The 24,468-nt window shown below is 34.2% G+C and overlaps 5 protein-coding genes and 1 long non-coding RNA gene across 14 annotated transcripts in view; 4 read left to right on the top strand and 2 right to left on the bottom strand.

The window, feature by feature from the left end:
* LOC105212229 (phosphatidylinositol 4-kinase beta) overlaps positions 1 to 4,808 on the top strand; it is a 115,150-nt gene extending 110,342 nt beyond the window's left edge. For all 6 annotated transcript variants that reach the window (XM_011184098.3, XM_029041982.2, XM_054229548.1 and 3 more), the window contains one exon: positions 74 to 4,808. In XM_011184098.3, the coding sequence (XP_011182400.2) occupies positions 74 to 261 (188 nt within the window). In that variant the 3' untranslated portion in view covers positions 262 to 4,808. The remainder of the gene's footprint in view (positions 1 to 73) is intronic.
* Positions 4,809 to 7,736: 2,928 nt separating this feature from the next.
* Positions 7,737 to 10,168, top strand: LOC105212260 (cytochrome b5). Its single transcript, XM_011184130.3, has 3 exons — positions 7,737 to 7,985; positions 8,642 to 8,773; positions 9,680 to 10,168. Exons 1-3 carry the CDS (start codon positions 7,872 to 7,874, stop codon positions 9,797 to 9,799), a joined length of 366 nt encoding a protein of 121 aa, XP_011182432.2. The 5' UTR covers positions 7,737 to 7,871; the 3' UTR covers positions 9,800 to 10,168.
* LOC105212249 (enhanced level of genomic instability 1) lies at positions 9,974 to 15,095 on the bottom strand. Of its 4 annotated transcripts, none has more exons than XM_029040278.2 (5): positions 14,635 to 15,095; positions 13,854 to 14,580; positions 12,068 to 13,790; positions 10,692 to 11,980; positions 9,974 to 10,618 (listed from the first exon to the last, which is right to left on the bottom strand). In XM_029040278.2, the coding sequence occupies exons 1-5, from the start codon at positions 14,726 to 14,728 to the stop codon at positions 10,357 to 10,359; spliced, it is 4,095 nt and encodes a 1,364-aa protein (XP_028896111.2). In that variant the 5' UTR covers positions 14,729 to 15,095; the 3' UTR covers positions 9,974 to 10,356. The 4 variants fall into 4 exon arrangements, with proteins under 4 accessions (XP_028896111.2, XP_028896116.2, XP_028896105.2 ...); XM_029040283.2 differs by having other exon boundaries at positions 14,895 to 15,095; XM_029040272.2 differs by having other exon boundaries at positions 13,854 to 14,810; positions 14,895 to 15,094.
* Positions 15,096 to 15,673: 578 nt separating this feature from the next.
* Positions 15,674 to 20,288, top strand: LOC105212294 (DIS3-like exonuclease 2). The gene is made up of 4 exons (XM_011184189.3): positions 15,674 to 17,251; positions 17,344 to 18,775; positions 18,851 to 18,970; positions 19,058 to 20,288. The coding sequence occupies exons 1-4, from the start codon at positions 15,862 to 15,864 to the stop codon at positions 19,716 to 19,718; spliced, it is 3,603 nt and encodes a 1,200-aa protein (XP_011182491.2). The 5' UTR covers positions 15,674 to 15,861; the 3' UTR covers positions 19,719 to 20,288.
* On the bottom strand, positions 19,601 to 22,272 carry LOC128921567 (uncharacterized). The gene is made up of 2 exons (XR_008471003.1): positions 20,863 to 22,272; positions 19,601 to 20,780 (listed from the first exon to the last, which is right to left on the bottom strand). It is a non-coding gene; the product is annotated as an uncharacterized LOC128921567 (long non-coding RNA).
* Positions 22,273 to 22,429: 157 nt separating this feature from the next.
* Positions 22,430 to 23,421, top strand: LOC105212284 (uncharacterized). Its single transcript, XM_011184178.3, has 4 exons — positions 22,430 to 22,585; positions 22,659 to 22,748; positions 22,832 to 23,014; positions 23,102 to 23,421. Exons 1-4 carry the CDS (start codon positions 22,552 to 22,554, stop codon positions 23,140 to 23,142), a joined length of 348 nt encoding a protein of 115 aa, XP_011182480.2. The 5' UTR covers positions 22,430 to 22,551; the 3' UTR covers positions 23,143 to 23,421.
* Positions 23,422 to 24,468: the final 1,047 nt, after the last annotated feature.

The following is a 24,468-nucleotide window of genomic DNA, read 5'->3' as shown; positions in this document are numbered from 1 at the left end:
AAGTACCAGCGCACTTTACGCACTTCCACACATGAGAGCAATCATTAATTATACCACTTCTATTTGCTTTCAGATGCACAATTGCCCTGCTTCAAAAATGGTTGCTCTGGCACCGTACAGAATCTCCGAAAACGTTTCCACATGAATTTGACCGAACAGGAAATGGAGCGCAAAGTGGAGCAACTCGTACAGGACTCGCTCAAGAGTCTCTCCACAAAATTATACGATGGCTATCAATACTATACGAATGGTATATTGTGAGAAAGGTTTTTCATGAAAATTTAAGGCGACTCCAACATGAAACACCAACACACACGCTCGCTGCTGCATAATAGAAGAGAATAGAATTGCATTTGAAGCAAATGCGAAATACAAACGGCAGCGTTTACCACAGTCATCAAGCTGTTGCTGCTGATATATTAGGTAGCGGTGGACTCGTCACACCATTGTTTTGTATGTAATTACTTATGTGTATCTTGTTTTGGATAGTTTTTGTAAACGAGAAAAGAAATCAAAATAAGAATATGTCGTTGCGACTGACTAATTAACTGACTGATTGACTGACTGTAGTTTTGTTAGATAATGTGAATACAAACAAGAAGAAGAATACGTGCTATTGCATGCGATCCCCATCCCCCCAAATGGATAATGCAATGCTTTGCGAATTTTCAACACTGACAGTTTTTTCTTCTTCACTCTACTGTATACTGTATACCTTCCTTTTTGTATATACAGACATCTATATATATATATATGCAAATATACATAGTAAATATTTAAAAATCAACATAGTACATACATACGTTAAAATAATAATTAGTAATTAGTTTTAGTGTACTATGTTTATATGAATGTATTGTTGTGTGTTGCTTAAAGAAAAAGAAAAAGAAAAAAAGAAAACGAAAAACTAATAGTGTGAGTAATATGTGTAAATACACTTGAGCTGTTGCAGATTTCGAACGACAAACCAGCAAATAAAAACAAAACAAAAAGAGCAGCGTGTGCAAATGTATATATTTATATGTGTTAACCACTTACGAAGCGCGGCTGTGTGAGCCAGAAATAAAATATAAAAAATATCAAGTAAATCATCAACACATTTTTAAACATTTCCAAAAGCGCATTATTTCAAATATAATATATGAACTTGTACTTTAACTTTAGCAAATTTGGTTTTTCTTTGACTTTAATCAAACGAATTTGCAGTTATTAGTCGACGATTGATTGGTTGATGGCGATGAGTTTGCGACGTGCAGTTGTACAAAATATTTATACATTTGCTGGCTCAAGTATAAGCCAATATAAACAATTTTGGATTCTCTGCATACGCAAGAAAAATGAACAGAAGTAGAAAATAAAATGATACACGTCGTAGGAGCGATAATCTTGCAACATTTGTAATTGCACATGTTGTATTTATATTTCTTAATGAAGTCGAATTATTTCAAATCGCGCATCAGTTTATTTTTCCTTATGTCTTTGTATATATATTTATGACTTTTTAATTATTCGCCTCACGTACATACATATGTACATATTTTATATTAAAATGTATGCGCTTTAATATAAACATATACATATATGGAATAGAAAAAAAAATACCTTACGTTCTCGTATGTATATTTATTATAATTTTATATAAAGAAGTGTAAATAAATACATGTAAAAAATTCCAAGATATTTCTCGTCGCTCGTCTTTACCACTCCAATGGCTACATTTTTTATGAGATCAAACAAACTTTCTGTAAATATATATTTATATTTTATAGTTTAGCATATGCGTTTAAATGAATAATAATAATTAAAAATAAGTAAATTTAGTAATAAATAGCTAAAATATTAAATAATTAATATATGGAAAACGTTTCAGACAGTTTGTCAACTGTATGCACACTTTTAAATTTTATAGTATTAAATTACTCGAAGGAGCTGCTAGCCAGCTGTATATAGCAAAGAAGCGCGCTTAAAGCGTCAACAAAAAAGAAAAAAAAGAAAATGCAAATAAACAGCAACAAAAAACGTGTAAACGGAAATAAAACGAACGAAAAGCAAAGTTCGTATGCGAAGTTTAACGCTGCATTGACTAAGCTAAGTAATACTAAATGTTTGTAATTATTACTTGGAATAACTACTTTTCCTACAGCAAGAAAAAAAGCAAAAAAATATATATATTTAATTATAAATCGTTTGCCACGAATTAGTATGTTAAGCAGTCTTATAAATTCGAACTAAAAATATAAAAAATTAAAAATTAATAACAAAATGAAATGTATTAATAAATAAGTGAAATCTTTGTGAAAATTTCCATTGAAAATCATATTTCTTCGACATTGAAAACAATCAAAATCAAAACGTTAAGCATATTCGTAATATCATACACACATACATACACTCACACACACACACACTTGCGCATACGTTCATAAGAAAATAGCAAAAAAGTTCTGCAATTGTAAAAAGTACACTCTTTCGCTCCAAAACTCGTTTTTTATTAACTTCCTTCAACAATTAACAATACGATTATATACATATACATATACATATATATGTAGTATATTATATATTAGTGGAGATGTGAATATTTTATATCTAATAATTAAATGTGTTTGTAAGACGTAACAATATGAATGTATATAAAAAAAATTATTTTAATTTGCTAAGCCTTCAATATACATACATACAATGTACCTATGTACAACAGTATATTATATACTAAATGTATACATTTTGCCTAATATTATATATGATAATATGAATGAAACGCCAATAATACATACATACATACAAGCATAGTTATTACATACATACATATAAATATTTACTTACGATTGTACGAATTGAATTTTCGAGCAAAGAAAATCGCCTACAAACTAAAAAGCAAAGTGATTTTGCAATTTGCAAATTCATTCAACAAAAAAAAGCGAAATAAATTGAAATTTTTTATAAACACACACATATTTGAGTTTTTTGTGCTCTTCGTTTGCTTTTGTTGGTTTTTCTAATTGTTTAATTTTATGAGGCGCAGCATGCTTTGAGTACTGCTATAGCTGTAGATGAACTGCGTAAGACCTGGTTAAACATTTCATAGTTTTTTCTTTAAATTATTTCATTTTTATATTTTTGAAGGTAAAAATCTTCGTAAATTAGTTGACATAAAATTAAGAATCAATTTTACAAAACTAAATTGTTATTTCTAATCTCAAATGTTTCTCAGGATTTATTGCATTTTTATTGTTTTACGATAAAGTAGATATTTGCCACTTTTTCTGCTCTAAATCTGCAATCGTTGCCAAACGGTCTTTTGACTTCAAAATTTGTCAGTACTCTTTCGCAACATTTATCTTGGCAACTTGTTGCTAGCAACATTTCCTCAGCACCTAATAAATTTCGTGCTATATTTATAGCCTACTTTTAGGCGCATTTATGCGCCATTAACATTTTCTATGGAATTTATTTGATTAATTCATTTATTTATAAGAAACACAGCTTAAACAGGAAAAAGAAAACTGAATTTGAAATTTCGAAATTGTGACACTAAACGAGAAGGATGCGGTAAAGTGAAGTAAATATGTATATTATAAGTTGAAAAGTTCTTGGTTGTGTAAATACAAAGTGTTGTTGGCGCTTATTGTTGCTAGGCAGCGTGTTATATGTAAAACATTAATTATATATACATACATATATATAAATGAATATGTATGTTTGTAAATATGTTCGAAAGAGTGTGGACATTGGACAGCTATAAAGCGCATGTATGCATGATAATGAAAATGAATAATTGTTAATTCTGTGGAGAAATGTGGAATGGGATTGAGCCGTATTTGTTAAAACCAAAGCCAAAAGTAGATAAACAATTAAAGGAAAACGGAAAAAGTACCGCAATTAAAGTTAAATGAACTATATAAATGAATATGTGTGTTGTCCGCTATAAGCTTGAGTACCTTCATGCAATAAATGATAAAAAAAAAAACAAAAAAAAATAAATATAATTAAATCCAAATGCAACAGAGATCATCAGTATATTAAGCTTTATAGTAATTAATTATGAACCTTATTATTTGGTTTTTCTTTTATATTTTTTTATACAATTATTATGCTTAAAGAAAAATATTTTGCTGTTTCTTTAAAAACTAAATTTAACTAGTATTAACAATTTTTTTTTTTTAATTTAATATGTAATTGGCGTAGCAATGGGATTAATATACACATCAAGTTGATTTTAAAAGTCTTTAATATCCAAAATTTAATAACCAAATAAATATTTAGTTTAAAACAGTTTCTTATATTTACAATTCCTTAAGGATAAGTTAAATTTCCCCTTTTTTTAAATTATTATTTTTCAAGCAATATTTTTTTTGAAAAAAAACTAATTATACTAATTAACCGTACAGCTCTTCCAAGTGCCAAATATTCATATTTATGACCAAAGTAAAAATCTTATAAAAATATAAAACCCTTATTCAAATAGCAATAACAACAATATACACGCTCACATTCATATATGTGTGTATATAAAATACACAAAAGAAAACATCCAATTAAATAATAAAATTCAAGAATTCATAGTAAAAGCAGTTAACTCAATTAATGACATACATATTTATACGCCACATACATACATTCATACATACATAGGTAATATGTAACTCGTAAACCCTTCGAAAGCTTCGCTCTTTTATAAATCTAATCATATTTGCTTGCCTCCAACGTACTTGTCAAATCTAATCATTAACCATCACTCGTCCCCATAACTACAACTAACCACAAACAAACAAACAAACATACATACATATGTACATTCATAGGTGCATAGCAGCATTCAAGCTCTACTTAATTTTCGATATTTACTAATCATCTCATAAATGTCATACCAACAACACAAACTAAGTAAAGGATCACTGAATAAAAAATAAAAATATGAAAAAAACGAGACAGTTTTTGACATTTTATACGATTTATAGTATGAATTAAGCAATGAGGAATTATTTTTTTTTCGTCTTAGGTTAGGAATCAAATATTTTACAAAAACAAAAATGAAACACTCACAAATGCATTGTGGCCAAGTACATTAGGTTTATGTAATAACAGAAAAGGGTCAACTATTTTGCAAATTGCTGGCATATTGACTATATTTACAGTGGGGTGTCCCTTCAAAAATAAGGCTAAGCACGTAGTGGATTGAAGTAAAATGAAAGGTTTGGACTCTATGAAACTTTTATGATTTTTTTTTGCTGTTACGTTAATTTAAAAATCTTAAATTAAAACAATGAATATAATTTCTGAAATTTATAAAGAAAGTTCTTGAGTTTAATTAATCGCAATACTAAAAATTATTTTATATTTTACTAATTATTTTAGAGTTTATCAAACCAGCATCAAACTTCAAAATTCATCGCTTCAAAACTTCGTTTTCACTTGAGCTTGATGCGAAAAAGTTTAAGATAAGTGTATGAAGAGACACCCTAATGTTAATAAACAAATCCTTTTGAGACACAAGCATGTCAGCGAATGTTCAAAATTATAAAAGAAAAATCAAAAATTGCAGAAATTTGAAGAGAGAGAGTAGGGGGATACGTGTGAATTGAATGCGGTTGAGTGAAGCTCCAAATTTAATTGTAACCTGTAAATATTTAATAGCCCCTTAAGATTTCATTATTAAATAATTACATACATATATAGTATATAAAAATTATAAATATTATTAAATAAATTGAAATGATATTAATGGTACAACTAATGCCCCCTGTGTTTTATTATAATCAACGTAAGCCAGCATTTAGTGAAAGTTTGAATGAACACTTGAGAGACAAGTGGAGATTTCAAGCAGTCACTTACCAACGTAAGATATAGTAAGTGTCGCTTTATTTCTCATAAAATCCAATTGCTGTTAAAAGTGGGCCTAAATCTTTTAGGAACTCTCATATGCGCAATTAAATTAAGAACGATACAAAAAGTATATGAAGTTCCGATGATGCAAGAGATCCAATATCAGTTCGAAGCGATCCGTTAAATAAGTGATTTGATCGGGAAAAATTCCAATGCAAATTTCAAAAATATCAAATAGAAATCATCGAATGTGCCAATGAGGTATTGGGCACATTTGTCTATTAGTTAAAATTACAATGTATTGTTGGTGCTATTAACCTACATGCATTACTAAAATTAGCATTATCAGTGAAATTTATTTTAAATGCAACTAACTTAAAGTTGATAAAATACTAAACAATAGGATTTCCCTAAACATATCGTCTTCGAATGACCAATTGGCCGGCCAATAGCTTTTGGTCGATATTTCACACGAAATCACACGTCTGCGCCATGCCTGTCCAAAATAAATATATACAAATAGTACGTACTTATGAAATTGAGCCGGTATTTGCAATTGTCACTCGATAATTTACACATGAATTGTCACGTAACTCTTATCGAAATACCACAATTATTAATGCAGGTTATCGCAATCTCTTTAACATGAATTAGTCGAGCAAGCAAATTATAAATAAATACAGTACTTAAATTAAAAAAAAAAAAAAACAAAACAAAATATCAGAATAACCCATTATCTAAGCGGAATAATGCACTTTTCACGCACACAGATCAAGCACATGAGTATAGCGGAGGCTAATGCCTGCAGCCCCTCAACAGACAGACCTTAAAAAGATATGTGGTATAGTTATTTATAGAATGGAAATGATCGACCGACTTTTCCGGCTCTTTTCTAAGTAAACACTTATACTTAGGGCTACACATACCATAGACAGTGTGCCGTAATTAACCTCACCAGATTGAAGACTCATGTTTTGGGAATTGAAATTTGTTTCCATGGTAAGCCCAGAGAGTTTTTAAGAAAAGTCTTTCAATAGGAATATTCCCATCAATTAACAAAAATACTGGGGTGAGATCTAACAATAAGTATATCGATTACGAGAATGCTTTCTTTTTTCTTGTGTTCACCTTCATATTATCTAAATATGACCAAGTCTTACCATTGCCTCCGTACGACTGATATATTTCATGAAGCGTTCTTATGGCAAAAGTTTGCCAGGAGAATGATAATACGATCCACAAACCCCTTGCGTCCAAGCCTTACTAATAAAATTTTAAAGATCCTACAGCGGGGGAGTTCACGTCCCCTTAGAGTATAGTACATATGGCTGAGTGATCACCATGAATCATGATAAATGAATATTGCGAGAGAAAAGGGCGTGTCAACGCGGAACAACAACTTCTTTGAAGCAATCTCGTGTATATGTTTCTGGTAAGCATGGAAATGATAAAGAGGTGAGAATGCAACAGTAAGGAAATAAAACCAGAAGCTATTCTGGGAGCAAAAAAAACGTAGATACGAGTATTACAACATAACGGTAAATTACTTATGAACTCACGTGTGATTAAATAAGTAAGTTGGTATTCACACAAAAACAAGTTAAAATAACAAAAATACGCCCACATACATACATGGAAATCTGTATATATACATACATATCTATATGCATATGATATGTGAATATGAGCCAGTCTATAACAATCGAAATATGAATATGAAATGAAAAGGCTTCGATGATAAGTTAAGCGAATACCCATATACGAGAACACTTCATTATCACTTCGAAATGCAGAAATATCTATGTATGTATATATTTGTTTGTATGTATATATGTATGTATGTAAATATACATATTAATTTATTGGCATTGATTGGGAGTAGCGGAACTTCTGAATAAAAGATTTACATTCAAATAGGTTCGATATCAGTTGATGTGAGCAGACTGCTGCGTCAAGACGTTCCACACTTGAGGAATTGCCTTTCGTATTTGAACACAGTTACAGTTATTGTTTTTACCGTTATTGTTGGTGTTAGCTTAATAAACATGTCGCAGGAATACAGTGTTTGTGAGGTGGCACAGAACAACGGACGCGATGGCAAGCCCGTGTGGATTATTATTAAAGACAGCGTCTACGACATGACGGAGTTCATAAAAGAAGTATGAAAACACAAGATTTTGAAAAATTTCTCAAAAGTGAAACTAAAACAGTTTGAGTATAAATGTAAACTTGAATCTAACGCGAAAAATTATTGAAGAACTTTTACGGAAACTAGTTACTGGTTACTAGAAACTAATTGTATCGATATTCCTTCGGCAGCTTCGAAAGGCACACTCTCAAAAATAACATAAATTATTTTCGAAATAATTTTAAAAACATAAATTTAATTTTTTTTATTTTAGATTTATAAAAAATATCTCAATATAGAAGTAATTAAAAGGATCGTTTAAGTAATGCTTTTAAAGTTATTAAATTAGAGAAGTTGTAGTTCATCTCAATATGCTACACTAAAAAGTGTTCAGGAAACCTCATAGTTTATATGGTTTTCAATTGAATCCACATAAAAAGGTAGCTCAAGAACAAATATGACATTTCCAAAACACCGGATGTTGAATAAATTTCATCATAAATTATATCTTCAGTTTGGTTGGTACTTTCTTATATAAATATAATCCATTTTTATTGCAATCGAGGAAATTGGCTATAAATCAACAATTAAGTCACACAAAAATTAACATACATACATATACATATATGTATAAGTATTTCTCAAAATGCCATGCTAAATCTAAATTTGTATACTAATTATTTTTAGCATCCCGGTGGTGAAGAATCCATACTCGAGTATGCGGGTAGAGACGCCACAAAAGCCTTCAATGAAGTCGGTCATTCCACGGATGCCATTAAGGAAATGAAGTCGTACAAAATCGGCGTGATCAGAGCAGAGGTAAGGCAATTAAAATCGAATTCATGTATTCACTTATCTGAAGACAGATGCACACTCATAGACTCACATACATACACATATACCTATAGCTAATTTGCGGAAATTCCCCCAGAGAGGTGAATGTTTGCGCAACTGAGACACGGACATAACGGTAATTAAACTTTACCTGCAACAGTGTAGACTAGCGACAGTTTTCTTGTACTATTATGCAAATATATACATATCTATATGTGTTCATATGTACATATGTATGTATGTGGGCAGACAGTGTTGAACTTATTATCTATCGGTCCTTCACTGTAACATTTGTAGTGGCTCCAGTATGTACATATTTACATAGATACTAAACTTTATCAATACTGTGTTATGTGAAGCATTTTTTTTTGCATTTTCATTTCCAATTTGAATATGTGTACCAAAATACAAATAACCTATTACACAACAAGCTATACAACTGTCGCGGTTCGCTGTTGTTGTTGGTATTTAAAAGAGTGCTTTAAATGGGTATAACACCCGCCTGTTAAATTCACTGGACTTTTGCTATTATCAACAACCAAAAACAAATATTAAATTTTAGACAATTCTTATTACTGATGAGTTTGCGCAAACATTTTTGTTTTTTGAAAACTTTGACATGCTAATAATATCATCCCAAACTACAGCTGAGGCCAGTTAGCAGTTAAATATTTAACAAAAATTAAGAGTAGTAAATGTGTGAATACAGCCAGAGATTGGAAATTCATTAGAATACAATGTATGTGTGTACAAGCATAGTTCCCAGAGTTTAAGACTGAATCATTAGCGTGCAAATGTACATAAAACGAAACGATAAGTAATGCATGATAAGGAAAATACATTCGAATTTTGTTTCTAATTTCATACTTAATTTTATTTTCTATTTTTCAGTGCGCGAAAATACTCAACACCCAACCAACAGCTACAGCGAATGGTCTAAATGAGAAACAACCGCAACCAAATTGTTGCCAATCGGAAAAGAAACGAATTAAATTTTTCTTCTGCTTTTGAATAAAAAAAAAAAACGACAAAAGCGTTAAATTTAGAAGAATTAGCCCAACTGTGATTAAACTGAGTTCACTCATACATTGCGCATCGCAACATGGATGGTTGGATCGCAAGTAGCATGCCTATATGGCGATCTGCAAATGTGTGAAGTTATTAAATTCGAGTAGAGTGTAAATTAAAAAAAAATTGTAATTTATTAACTTCACTTACATTATAAAAAATGTTGTTGTTGTTATTGTTTGAATTCGTACTTATATACATAATAACATTAAATATAGTTTACGTTACAAAATATAAATTAATTTATTGTAGTTAATAAGTGTAAAATGCCAATAAATGCACATTCAAATACACTTAATTATAATAATAATATTTATGCTATTTTTTGTTGCTGCCCCATTATAGATACATACTATATTATACTTCCTCTAGTGCGTCATTACAATTTGTTCATAACGCAAAAGCAACATTTTTCTAAATACCGAGATTAGTAAAATTCTATGCAATACAATTGACATTTGAAAATTTTAAACTAAGCTTCCTCGTCAGTCTTCAACACGTTAAAGCTGTTCCACTTCGTCCGCTGGAATCGCATCTGACAAGATTGTGCAGGCGTTATCGAAGGGTTTCGTTGAAAAGTTGGAAACATTAATTGCGCTATGCCTCAGGTAGTGATAGAAGCGCGTTGAGCGCCGCTCAAGCGTGGCGCGTTGTTTCTCGCTGCGGCATATGGCACGCAATGTCGGTTCTACGTCCAAGGCACGTGTGCGCTGACTACGAGAACTGATTGCAGTGTTGTTCATGTAGTCGCACAGGGAAAGCCTGAATAGGAAGTAGATCAAATTGTAATATTTCACACATATTTACATATTGTTATTGTATTTAGAACACTCACCGTTCTCTCGGCGTATCGAAGAGATTGTAGGGACAGGGCTTCGCCGCCAAATTCACTTGTATCGCTTGCTCAACAATCTCATGTGCAATATCCTCGGAGAGATGGGGCAGTAAGCGGTCGACACTTAAATCGGCACTTCCGCCTGTAATTGATCCGAGGCCATCCCTTCCGCTATTACCAAACGACATGTCCGCATTGTGCGTGCCCAGTAATGCGCCGATAGAAATGCTTTCATAAAAGTCACACATGCGTTCAAGCGGTGTTTTAGATTCCTGTTGATGTTTGACTTCAGCATTGGCTGAGGAATTGTTCAGCGCATTTCGCTTTGGTGTGCGTGTTCTGCGTTTGGTTACACCATTTCTGTCACCATCCTTATCACTGACTTTGGCGGTTTTCTCACCTGCACTGCCCTCAGGTGTTTGCAAGAGCTGAGAGCACTGAAAAACATCCGTTAAGTTTACCCGCAGTAAACTGAAGTCAACGGGAAACGGTATACGCCATTTTTCATTCTGGTTGACAGTGAAAAATTCAAACAATGAACGATGAACGTATACATCGTTGGTGGGATTTTCTTTACTGCCCCCTTTCACATTCAAGCGATCTTTACTGAGTTGTTCATCAGGTTCCTGTGACTGCTGCGCGGTGTCTTCAACTGAAAGACTGCGTTTTGTGGGCGATGCATAGAAACCTAAATCACGATTAGCGCCCTCACCCTTTTGTGGTGTGTGCTGACGTGTCGGAGTAGTTGATGATACCATGTTCGTACGATCACCACCGCTTTGTATGAAGAACTGCAGTTCCAACAGCGTTCTTCTCAGATCTTTTCCATTATACAAATATAAAGAGACTAAGTCGTCCAAGTTAATTGGACAATTTTCTATCAATGATAGAACAGCCATGAAGCGGGAAATGTTCAGAGCGTTTGGCGGCGTAAAATATATTATATTCTGATTCATTAGCCGTTGGAGGTGCTGGCAATTGGGATTCGTTGCCATGACAATTACAGGTCGCTTTGAGCAGGCTGCCAATGTGTAAATGGCATCGGTGAAACCACTGTCTAATTGATCGAATACTACGTCCGCATCTTCGATAAGTATGAGACATTTCCGCGAATTTTGATTCATATCACCATTGCAACTGACACTACTATCACCGTCCAAGTGGCTCTGAGAATTTTGTTTCATTAACTTTTTGCCATTCAGCGACATGCGGAGTAAGTTCTTTTGCGCTTTACTCGAACTTTGTGTGGGCGTCGAGTCTTTACGAATTTGGTGTGATTGCGTTGCTTCCTACAAATTGATGACACGAGAAACATTGTTATTACCAAAAACAAATAATAAATTGTTATTCAGTTATATTATATAGACATTTCTAACCTGCAGTTCTTGTATCAAACGTTTCCCTGTTCGCTTCATGCCAGCATTTATTTCAAGCACATTGAAATTCATATCATTCGCCAGGGCGTAAACGGCATTCGTTTTGCCACTTGATACCGGACCCAGAAGCACCACAGCATTGCCGTTTACATTGCTGAGACTGCAATTTGAGTCATTCGATACATCGAATGAATCATCAATGGATTGCGAATTTCGCGCACTTCCACCATTGCCATTGGCCCAAGTAGAAAGGAAGTCACGCAATTGGGTTACAGGCACGAGATTTACCAGCACCTGTTCCACCAGCATTGGTTTGTATTTCTCAGTGAATAAGAGTTCACCATTTGGTGCAGTCGGGGGCGGTTTCACCTCATCTTGATCTGAAGTAGCACCTGTTGGTTCCAAATTACGTTGGCGTTGCGTTCGACGAGTTACCACAAACGACTCGCTCACCTGTTCCATATCCTGTGCGGAGTCTAGAGCACTAAAAAATCGATATTTTTCGCGCATTTGATTATAGCATTTAAATGTGGGAAAGCGATCAAATTGGGACTTCCACAATTTTATTATAGACCGTTTATTTTCAAGTGTTGGCAACAAAGCTTCAAATGGAGATGCTATTTGTTTATTAACTATTAATCGTTTTGTGCTGCCTGTATTGCTCCGAGATTTTCGCTTATCTGTTTTTGAATTTCTCACTTTTTCCACTTCGACACTTCTGCTCAGCTCTAAATCGTCTTCATTTATGTTTAGTTTCATAGTGTAATGTACTTTATTTTGTAAAAATAACATTTCATCAGCACTTAATTGTTGAACATGACAAATACGAGGAAAATAGTCCAGCACTTCTTCATAATTTTGTTCATACTGCTTTTGCTTTTCCATTTCTAAACGCATTTTCTCAGGCACACCCGACATCAGAAAATCGTGCTTCGCCTTTAATGCAACCGGATCGGGGCTAGGTTTTGGTATTGAACGTACGAAAAGTGGCGCCAATTTCTTGGACATTTTTTCGGGCGTTGACATATTACTATCGTCCAAATTGATTATTTCTACATCTATAGATGTTTCATCTTTTCTCGAAGCCAAAACACCTTTTTTCGTAGAAGACAATTTACTCGGACTCTGTTCTAAGTCATAATCATAACGAGCTTTTCCCGCACAAGAACGCTTCGGTCTACCACTAGGTGTGTTTTCGATTCCCAAATCTCCCACATTTGGTAGTACTGCCACAGCGCTGCTTTCTTTCACTGGTGTAGTAGTTGAAGCAATTAGTTCGGTACTAATTTTCCTATTTCGCCGACGTGATTTTGGAGTTTCAGTTTTATAGTCAACTTTATCTTTTGCTAATGACTCTTTTGAGATTGTAGTATCAATTTCTTTCGGTGACTCTTTTGAAGTTTTGGCAGCGATTTCTGTAGGCGACTCTTTTCTTGGAAAATATCCCAAAAGGCTATCTCGTTTTTTTGTCGGGGAACTAAGTTTGGATAAAAAGTCTTCTGTGTCCGAGTCCGCCTTTACAATTTCTATATTTCCATCAACAGAATCACTCGAATCAGGACGCACTATTGTTCGCTTCCGACATTTTGGTTTTTCTTTGTTCTGTTTCGATACAGTAACCGTCGAATCGGCTTTTTTTGTTTTTCTTTTATCACTTGCTGTTCGGTTTGTGGAACTACTATCCTGTTTAGGCGAAACACCATTCACAAGCATTTGTTTGAACCTTAATAGACAATAGAATTAATTCATTAATGTGCACAGGTATATTTTTTAAATACAAACTCACCGCTTCGCACGATTCTCCAATTGGTGATCAACATATGCAGCGCGTGCTTCTTCATCCAATTTACGTTTTGTGCCTCCTTTCTTGTCGGCCCATTCTTGAAGAATTAGCTTACGTTTGGTATTAACTGTTGATTCTTGACTTGTTGTCGGTGACGTCTCTTTTCCAGGTGTATTTGAACCGATCGCTTTATTTCTAGCGTTCATCATAACCTCAAAAGCATTCATTGTTTTTTGCTGATTTAGGCCAGTTGATGTTTCATTTGCAACCACTTTAGATTCCGATATGTTTCCTATTTCATCGGCAGTCTGTTGATTTTTCTTTGGAGTTCGTTGGAAGTGACGCAATATATCTCCATTCATGGAAGCATTCTTCAATGGACTTTTACTGTCCAAAGATCTTTTCTTTTGAGCGCAATCGGGAGAAACACTTTGTCCGTTTTCCTGAACCGTCTTCTCTTGTAATGGTTTTGTTTTTACACGGTCGCCACGTTCTTTTTTAGCTTTATTCGAATGTTTATCTTTTGATTTCTTGACAAACTTTGGTTCTTCATGTTCCTCCACCTTTTCTAGTTCTGCGGTTGCCACAGCTACAGCTGCTGCTTCCATTTGTGCTAGTTTTTTCTGCTCCCTTTTTCTTTTGTGTTTTTGTCGATGTTTCTTTTTTACAGAATTTAACACTTCTTCCATATTTTGCAGAATTAGTTTCGAGTCTGGACGTGGGGCTTTTACTATAAATTTAGAAACGCTTTCAGAAGTGCTATCACTCACAATAGATATATCACCATTTTGGATATCAGCGGCAACTAATCTAGATCCATTATCGCTTTCAGCAACACTAATTAAATCATTTACTTCTTTTGGATTTAATGCAGTCATTTTTACACTTAGCAAAGCATACAATTTAAAAGCTTTTTACTTAGGCAATAATTTAAAAAGCAGCAAGCAAGATAGGATGAATCTAATTACACATCAATATACGAGTTTATACAAATAAAAATATAAACTAAAAAACTTTGCTATCGCATTGACATTTGCTACTAACCAGAAAGAGGTCAGCCACGGTGTATTTACGGTCACTTTCGGACTAATTTCCCGATTCACAATTATTAATTTAATTACATTTGTATATTTTATTTTGTTAGTTTTAGCACGAGTTAAACAAAGCCGAAAAGATTTAGGAAATTACATTACTACTGTGCATCCGTTGGCAGTTTATGTCAAATGATGGAAATTGGCGCGAAAAATAATAAACAGTAATTGAACATACCCCATATAAAAGGTGTTGCCCTATTTTACCATGAATAAAATCTGTCTGTATCAATGAATACGTTCAAAATACAATTTTGATATATTCAAAAAGAAGTAAATTCTGTGTTATACAGCGCCGTTTTCCATTATTTTAAACATAAACTCTCTTTAATATTCAAAAACAACACCAACTCATTTATATGTAACCATTCACTTTTAAGTGCTGCTAAATTCAAAGTCGACAAATACACGTTCAATATTTATCCTGATATTTGTAAGATCGTCATTATCGCGATATTTAATGAACCTGTAACGGTGACACACTCAAATGGATCAGTTATGGTCCAGATATCTATAGGGAAACAGTTTAGTTGCTGCTGTTGAAATAATATGTTATTAAATATAGTAATTTAAAAAGATAATTCGTGAACAAGTTACGCAAACATATATTACATTAACTTGATATAGCTTGATAAAAACTCTAAATATTACACACTGATAGTTATTACAAACATGATCGAAATATTTCTTATTTGAACGGCGTTGCAATTAAAAAGCTTCCATTTCACAATTCTTGTTAAAACGTCAGAAAGTTCAAAAGAAAAATAAAAGCAGACAAGTCCATTTGGCGAAAACATTGGAAACGTATGTAGAGTGTAAATTTACTTCGAGTCTACGAATTTCTTTTCATTATTTGAAAACAGTAATATATAATCTGTAAAATTTAAATAAAAATTGCAAGTGTATTGAATTAAACCAGAATGGATAAGGATTGTGCAGAAGAGGTGGAAACACAGAAGGAAAAAGAAGAAAATGTAACGGACAAAGAGAAAGTCACCCAGAATGACAATGGTACCATTACCAATGATAGTATTGACAAGCAGGAAGATGATTCCTCCTCACAGGAGAACTTATCCAATGAAGGAGCAAGCGAAAGCAAGAAGGCGGAGGAGTCGGTAGTACCACAGGTTGCAAACGATAATATACCGTTACCTTGCAATTCTGAGAAAACGATTACTGTCAATTCCGGCAATAAAACGGTTAAAAAACAAGGTTTATCAAAAAAAATCTGCAATCTTCAGGAAAAAACGAAAAATCTACGTGATAAACTTGGAATCCATCGCAGCAAATTGGAACATCATGCTGCCGCTGTTACGAATTCACCAGAAGCTTCTCAAGTTAACGATAAGTTAGCGAAACAAACCATGAAATCATTACAAGTTAACATTACAAATTCACTAAATAACAGTATAGCGCAACTTCCTGCAAAGGAAAAAAATCAAACATTAAAAACTGCCCCAGTACAGGCTCAGTACTCTTCACGCAAGCAATTGCAAGAAAAAGTTGGTGATCTTCAAGAGCAAGTTGAAGGACTGCATGAGTTGCTAAATCAATTAACTATTAAAAATCCACAACTTAAGGAACGTGTTCTATCACTAGCACATCGTAATCCTAAGCTTCGTCAAGTAAAACTTTTTACAACAGCAACATCGTTGGGATCTAATGACATTACTGCGACCACTAGTAGAAATGTTCAAGCATTGCCAACTGCTAAACAGAGGAAGGAATCTGAGGTCTCGAATGCTAGTACAACTACCTCACAAAATAATACAGCTTCCACTGTAAATGACAATGCTAGTACGCAAAAAGGCAGTCGAAAACGAAATCAACACAAGCGTAAAAATAAGATATCCAAGGACTCGAAAAATCAGAAAAGCGAGTTAGATTCATTTTGCAAATATTTGAATAATATTGTGTCTGAATATTACGGCCCAGAACAAAAGAAAAAGGCGGAAGAGTTGGAGTTCAAAGGAACTTTTGATGATCTGGAATCTTATGCGCAAAAGTTAGTACAAGCTGGAATAGGACGTATAGTTGAGGAAGAAATACGAATTAATCGTAAGAACAACCGTCAATCATTTATTACTATGTCTACGGATAGAGAAGGTGCTGAACGGGATGGAATAATTCTGTTGCCAGTAGCGAGGCGCTATGCCTTTGAAGGCGACATAGTGCGAGCTTTCGTGATGAATAAGGGATTAGGCAATACATCGACCTCTTCACCATCCGACATAATAGCTAAGGAAGAAAAAAAATCAGAAGGCGAAAATGGGTCAATAACGGGCGGCAAAGAGAACTCATTTTGCTTAGGTATTTTATCTACATTGTATTATATTAATTACTTTGAATATAAAGTGATACGTAAATTATTATGACAAATTTATATCTAATACTTTTTGTAGCTGACGACGAGGATCCCTTCGATGATACCGAATCACCCGATTCCGACGTCGAAGCTGATGTCAATGAACTGGATGCCTCCACTGTTGTCGTACCAGATAATTGCCCGAAATCCTTCGTAATTTCAATAGTCAAGCAAACGCCATTACGTGAAATTGTCGGTACAATTTCTTTTAAAAATTCCACAAAATTGAATGATGAGATCAGTTATTACAAACTAAAAGCACACGATATGCGAGTGCCGATGGTTTACATTCCAGTAAGCGCATGTACCTCACATATAACAGCAGAAAATCAAGCCGATATCTGTGGATTGCTTTATTTGGTGAGAATCATTGAAACGGACCTCAATGGGCATTGCATTGGTGAATTGTTGCAACCGGTTGGTAAAGTTGGTAATGTGGAGGCTGAATTGAAAGCCATACTACTACATAATGGACTGAAGAATATAAAACCTTTTGAACAGCATTTCAATGAAATGTACGCGCAGCCGGATCCACCGATAAGTGCTACTGACTTACGTTTTCGTGAAGATTTGCGCGAAAAATGCGTTTTCACAATTGATCCACTGACTGCCCGTGATCTGGACGATGCTGTCTCTGTGGAGAGTGTGGGCGACGACATCTATGAAATAGGTGTTCATATCTCCGATGTGGCTCATTATCTACAAGAAGACAGTGAATTGGATAATATCGTTAAAGAACGAGCTACTTCCATATATTTGGTGAACGAAGTTATTCACATGCTGCCTCAAACATTGTGCTTTAAGTGCTCCCTACTGCCAGGCGAGGATAAATTTGCATTTTCCGTGTTTTGGCGAATAAATAAACGTGGTGAAATCATTGGTCAACCGCGTTTCACACGCACAGTTATTAATTCATGCGTCCAGTTAGCCTATGAACATGCTCAGAAAGTGATCGACAATCCAAATGAAGATTTTGGCACAGACGATTTCCCCACTATTTGTAACGGCTTCTCCGTTCAAGATATATGTCCACGTGTCGCAATTTTAAATACAATTGCTCAAGAATTGCGCCAGAAGCGCTATGATGGTGGTGCATTATCAATCAATAATCCTAAAATACGGTTTCATTTGGATCCCAAAACCGGTGAAGCTTTGAGCTATGAATTGGATAGTCGACAGGAAGCGAACTTCCTAATTGAAGAATTCATGTTGTTGGCGAATCAGTCAGTGGCTCGGTTCATATACGATCGGTTTCCAGATATATCTATATTACGTAATCATGGTCCACCACTTTCGAAATCGATGAAGAACTTACGGGAAAGGTTGAACAGTTTAGGTCTGGAGTTTGATTGCTCTACCTCAAAGGCAGTGTACGCCAGTATGCAGAAACTGTGTCGTGAGGCAAAAGATCCCGAAGCAATGGACGCTTGTCTGAGTGCGTTACTCACGAAACCTATGGCACGCGCTAAGTAAGTGTGCCTTTCTCTCATATACATATTTGTTTTATAGTTTTTAATTGGCATTCGCTCTATTTTTTTTATAAGGTACTTCTGTAGTGAAGGTAAAACAGGCGAGAGCGACCTGTGGCATTACGCTCTTTCTATACCTATTTATACACATTTCACAAGCCCCATAAGACGCTACCCGGATATTCTTGTACACAGGTATGGTGTGGGAATCCGGTTATTCCGATTATCTACATGAAATCAATAATATGTAATATTAATTATATTATTTTAAAATTGCTTTAGGGTCCTAGCTGCTGCCTTAGACTACTGTTCGCCACCCAAACGTACACCTGACGAACTGCATATGCTTGCCAAAATTTGTAATGACCAAAAGTACAATGCTAAAAATGCCGGCGATGAATCCATAAATCTTTTCTTTAAACGCTACATTAAAGAAAAACAATACATTACCATGCGCGCCGTTGTAACAGAGATTTACCAACACCTATTGAATGTGGTCACTATTGAAACGGGACATTCGATCAGCATTAATTATAAAATGCAAAAAGTATTGGTCGACACCTCAAATGCTCCTGCTTATGTGCTCATTGCTGAACGGAATTCGAAAACTCCGCCAGTGAAGTTGCAAATGTTCTCAACCATCGATGTGAAGCTGGTAATTTGGGATGATAAAATTTGTGGCTTCTTTGTTTCACCGGATCCCAAGCAACGCCAAATCAACAGCATCGAATTGTCAAAGAAGAAGCAGCAAGCAAATAGCAGTGCAAACAATTCGACAAGTGAAAATAGTGGCTCCCGCAAGCAGCGCCATACATCGCAGCGCTCGGTGCAAGAATTGGATGAAAATCAGTCCCAACAACAAGAACAAGCGACAACGTCAAATGGAAAATCGAAGCCAAAGCAGAATAGTAATAGCAAGAAGAATAACGACAAACGTGTTTAAATGAGTTCAATCTTAAAAAGACGATAATTTTACAAAACTCGAAAGACATGCATACATAATAGTTTGTTCCTGAAACCTTTCTGTTATCTTAATGAAAATTTGCTAAGTTCTGAAGTACTGCTTGTGATTGTACGTAAAACGGTTTTATGATTAATTTACTTAAATTATACCTCATTAGATCTTTATATAGTGACGGCGGCTATTGCTTTTTAACGGTTTAACCCATTTTAAGAGTACAAATCTCGTTTAAAGACAAACTCTTGTGTAAATATAAGAATCGAACAGAATCTTATATTTTATTATTTTAAATGAATTCAATAGAGCTACGAGTTTTAGACAAATGCGAAGTATACGCACAAACCTATTTTTACGAAAATCTACTGATACTGACCAAAAATCATATATTGTTTAAGTGAAAACAATGAATTGATATGTGATATTGATCATAGTTGAAAAATACCAACTCAATTATTGTATGTATTTATATTTTAAGCTATTTTGTGTAGTTTAACGGTTATTTACAAACAAATCCAACTTGTGAAGCTGAAATAAATGAACAAAAACAATGCATTTCATATGTCATATATCATTGATTTATAACGCTTAATATCGTGTCATTTCGTTCGATCAAATATTTTTCATTTTTTCCTTTTTATTTCTTCAAAAATCATTTCGTGTATTCTCTAGATCATAGTTGTTGTAGTAAGCACAGAAAACATCCGCTAAATAGTTTAAATAAATGCTGCGAATTAAGAGTCCTTGGCCGGCTAAAAATCCATTTCCGTAGACTCGACTGTTGTGGAAATAGACTATGTTGTCAACGCCATAGTTGCCCTTATGGCCGGATAACACTTATAAACATACGGACTTTTTCGGACGTTGGGTATCAATCACAAAAGTCATTCGTAGATTAGATTAGTTGGCCTATCGTTTGTGGCGTAACTTGGAGGTTTTACAGGTGGTTTTCATATTTTAAGCGGGGAATCCCGTAATTGCTTGCAAAGCACTTGTTCAGGGAAATTAACACAATCAGAATTTTTTGTTGAATCGCTATCTTATTATCTGAAATTTTCAAAGTCAATATTGATTAATATAAATTGAAGTGGAATGGAATTAATCGAATTGCGAAAACCATTATACGTACATAAAAAGATTAATATGTTATGTGCTAGATGCGATTCCGCCAACTTTATGATGAAAGTATCTTGAATTTTTGAAAGCTTTAGTACAATACTAAAGTAATCTGCTTATATTTGAAAGTTTGAATCGGACCTTTTTGAGCCCTCACACTACATACCAATGAAGAAGGGTAGGAAATAATTTTATTTAGATTCGATCGTGATTGAAATAGCTTTGTCTCTAGTGTAACTAAATGTTCTTTTTTTCACACTCATCAGGTTATTCCTTTTCAATTAATCTTTTCGCTGTTAAGCAGGAAACAAAACGAGTTTACACCTTGGGGATTTTTTCAATTCGCGTACAGAGCAAATGTGTGTTAGTTTATATACTGTTTAACTGTAAATATTCAAAACCAGAAAGCAACGGTGTTAAGTACCTTCTGAGCTGATTCATTTGCAATTATTGTATGACGTTTGCCGTATTGTTATGAAGATACATATGTACGTATGCATGTATGTATGTACATAAAAGCTGCAAGTACACTCCCCAAAAGTGATAAAATTGGTTATCATTGAAAATTAATAAAAACCATAATGCAATTCATCCATACATTTACTATATACTTAATATTTTTTGTTATTTTGGAACATAGATGAAATCCATCATAATAATGGTATTTATGTATATAGTACACATGACTTTGATATCGTGTTAAACAATTAATATTTGTATTTTTTCTTCGAAAACTTTCGAACTACTGAAAAAAATTATGAATATGTTTTTGTAAGCACGATCAATTACTTCTCAACAAGTTCATATCTTTGAAAGGTTTTGGTTCAAGGCGAGTTTATTATAATAATAAAATGTGAATTTAATAATTCTATGAATGAGTACAAATTTTTCAGCAATTTTGTGAGAGAACTGCATAATTGAACGATTTTCTCTTTTACAAAATATCTAAATTAAATTTATATAAAAGCTAAGTCTAAGTCTAGTTCGTCTAACTTGTAAATATGCATTTGTCTCCTACTAAAGTGCCTCCAAATTGTATTTACATATGTGTGTATTTGTATGTGTGGGAGAACCCTGCAGCAGATCAACAAGTTATAATTCTCTTCGTAACTAGTATGAACTTCAAGCTCTATTAGTCACCCGAACATCTTATTTTATACAAGTAACTGCTTTTTTGGCGTGTAGATGTTCTATTTTTTCATGCTAGTCAAACAAAGCTAGGAAATGAAAGATGCTGTCTTGCTGTCTACTCGTACAGTTCATAACTAGAATAGAATATCAAAGCTTGTGCAGATTTTTTCATCTCAGCTTCTCGGGTTTCTAAGTATAGAACTGATATTGGTATAAGAGAGTAGTAGCAGAGCTGAGAAAGCATTTATGTAAGTACATAGGTATGACTATCTTAGCCAAGAGCAGGCTTGAGAACAACGGGGCAAACCAAGTGTTCAATAATCCAGTAAATTGATAAGTAAACACGAATATGTGAACATAATGTGGACTTACTATGTATGTGGTATATATAATATATATGTATGTATGTTTGAGTTGATTTGGGGTTTTGCTTGATCTTCCCAATGACGCGGCGTATAAAACCGGCAGTGAAAATACAATTTACGGTAAGTTAGTCGCAGAAGGTTGCCGGGGAATAACGTGTGGTGTTTATTTGCCTACGAAATTAAGCAGAGACAAAAACAAAATCAAAATGAATTCTAAACTAGTTATATTGTGTATTTGTGGTATGTGTTCATTGAGTGTGTTTGTTCTTAATTTTAAACATTCAAAATGTGCTTTCTGTTTGTATTTATGTAGTGCAAATGTGCGTGTTGGCGAGCGGGCGTCCTCAACAGCTGCAACGTCAGGGTCCAATCTTTTGGAATCCATTTTTGCCTGAACGTCCAGGTGAGCCTTATAATATACCGAATATTTCGTAATTTCAAAGTAAAAATTAAAACTCGTTTCTAATTTTGTGTCAATTGACATAGGCGCCGGTAGCACCACCACTACTCCAGCTCCACCCGCCTCTTCGACCACCGTGCCTTCGCCGCGGTATCTAGCCTGTTTGCAGGCCTGCCCCTCCACCATGGAGTACAATCCTGTTTGTGGTAGCGACAACCAGAATTATCACAATCAATTCCGTCTGGAATGCGCCGCACGTTGCGGTCAAGGTTGGTATTCAATGAGTGAAAGCTGATTACCGCTGCCGGTTGTCTTTGTTGCTAAGACACTTACTCAATTTGCTTTATTCCTTTCAGCTGTTTCTTTGGTGCGGATGGGAACCTGTAACCCCCTATAAGTGCTTGAGTGCAAATTCTGTCACGCATAAATTCCATCGCGAACAAAATTTGAAAATATTATAAAATTCAAATTCTCCCGTGTAGATTAAGTTATCGACTGACCTGCTTATATACATACATACATAAATATGTACAGGCACGTACACAATATTTGTTTTTGTTTATTATTAATTTTTGCTTTATATTTTTTGGAGTTTATTAATTTTGTAGAAAATGCAATTATTGTTTTTCCTATGAGATTTAAAGGAATAAAATAATTATTTGACACACACATAAATGTAATTAAATAGATTTCGTCTATTGGGGATAACCGGCCATTATCAGAGGTTATCAGTTGTTGTTTGACTCAAAGCTTTTCGTAAATCAACGCTATTGAACTTCCTTCACATACTCCAAATAGCTCAAGGCACGTGTATGTTACAATTTATGTATGTGTTCAAGTTTTATTATGATGATGATACAATGTTCTGTACCATATTTTGATTTAAATTCATAAAGCAGTTTAGAAGAATATTCTTCATAACAAGATTCGCTGTATAAGATGAGATAAGTACAACAGTCCTGAAATTTTGGAATCCCGAAGAATTTTATGTTAAGAAAAAACAAGAAAAAACGTTAACTTCGGCTGTACCGAAGCTAATATGCCCTTCACAAGTGCATAACTTTTAGTAATTTCAATTAATTCCATACAAGCCCTTGATTCCGATCGTTCAGTTTGTATGGCAGCTATGTATATGCTATAGTGAACCGATCTGAACAATTTTCCGGGAAATTAAATTATTTCTATGAGCAATAACTCACACCAAATTTCGTGAAGATATGTAGTAAAATGCGGAAGTTTTCCATACAAGCCCTTGATTCCGATCGTTCAGTTTGTATGGCAGCTATATGATATAGTGGCCCGATATCGGCAGTTCCGACAAATGAGCAGCTTCCTAAAGAGAAAATAACATCTGCAAAATTTCAAAACGATATCTTAAAAACCGAAGGACTAGTTCGTATATATACAGACAGACAGACAGACTGACGGACAGACAGACGGGCATGGCTAAATCGACTCAGTTCAACATACTGATCATTTATATATATACCTTATAGGGTCTCTGACGCTTCCTTCTAGGTGTTAACAACTTCGTGACAAACTTAATATACCCTGTTCAGGGTATAATAATAGGGATACTATAATCCCAAATTTCGGGATCCCGAAAAATGTATTGTTCACTCTAAGAAAGTTGGCCCAATAAATCAAATTGAGTTTATAACTGTATATAAATCGGGATGCTTTGCTTATAGTATGAGTTCTGGTGAGCATCTGCACTTCGTAA

The sequence above is a fragment of the Zeugodacus cucurbitae genome, chromosome 4 (genome assembly GCF_028554725.1).
Source record: "Zeugodacus cucurbitae isolate PBARC_wt_2022May chromosome 4, idZeuCucr1.2, whole genome shotgun sequence".
NCBI lineage: Eukaryota > Metazoa > Arthropoda > Insecta > Diptera > Tephritidae > Zeugodacus > Zeugodacus cucurbitae.
The sequence above is the reverse complement of the archived record's forward strand: the minus strand, read 5'-3'. Positions and strand labels throughout refer to the sequence as shown.

Excerpts from the sequence above, each read along its gene's own strand:
- LOC105212260 (XM_011184130.3), top strand. The coding sequence starts at position 7,872 with ATGTCGCAGGAATACAGTGTTTGTGAGGTGGCACAGAACAACGGACGC. Across the intron at positions 7,986-8,641 it reads TGACGGAGTTCATAAAAGAA|CATCCCGGTGGTGAAGAATC; the intron begins GTATGAAAACAC and ends AATTATTTTTAG. Across the intron at positions 8,774-9,679 it reads TCGGCGTGATCAGAGCAGAG|TGCGCGAAAATACTCAACAC; the intron begins GTAAGGCAATTA and ends TCTATTTTTCAG.
- LOC105212249 (XM_029040272.2), bottom strand. The coding sequence starts at position 14,728 with ATGACTGCATTAAATCCAAAAGAAGTAAATGATTTAATTAGTGTTGCT. Across the intron at positions 13,791-13,853 it reads TTGGAGAATCGTGCGAAGCG|GTTCAAACAAATGCTTGTGA; the intron begins GTGAGTTTGTAT and ends TTGTCTATTAAG. Across the intron at positions 10,619-10,691 it reads TTCGATACGCCGAGAGAACG|GCTTTCCCTGTGCGACTACA; the intron begins GTGAGTGTTCTA and ends CTTCCTATTCAG.
- LOC105212294 (XM_011184189.3), top strand. The coding sequence starts at position 15,862 with ATGGATAAGGATTGTGCAGAAGAGGTGGAAACACAGAAGGAAAAAGAA. Across the intron at positions 17,252-17,343 it reads AGAGAACTCATTTTGCTTAG|CTGACGACGAGGATCCCTTC; the intron begins GTATTTTATCTA and ends TACTTTTTGTAG. Across the intron at positions 18,776-18,850 it reads AAACCTATGGCACGCGCTAA|GTACTTCTGTAGTGAAGGTA; the intron begins GTAAGTGTGCCT and ends TTTTTTTATAAG.
- LOC105212284 (XM_011184178.3), top strand. The coding sequence starts at position 22,552 with ATGAATTCTAAACTAGTTATATTGTGTATTTGTG. Across the intron at positions 22,586-22,658 it reads AGTTATATTGTGTATTTGTG|TGCAAATGTGCGTGTTGGCG; the intron begins GTATGTGTTCAT and ends GTATTTATGTAG. Across the intron at positions 22,749-22,831 it reads ATTTTTGCCTGAACGTCCAG|GCGCCGGTAGCACCACCACT; the intron begins GTGAGCCTTATA and ends CAATTGACATAG.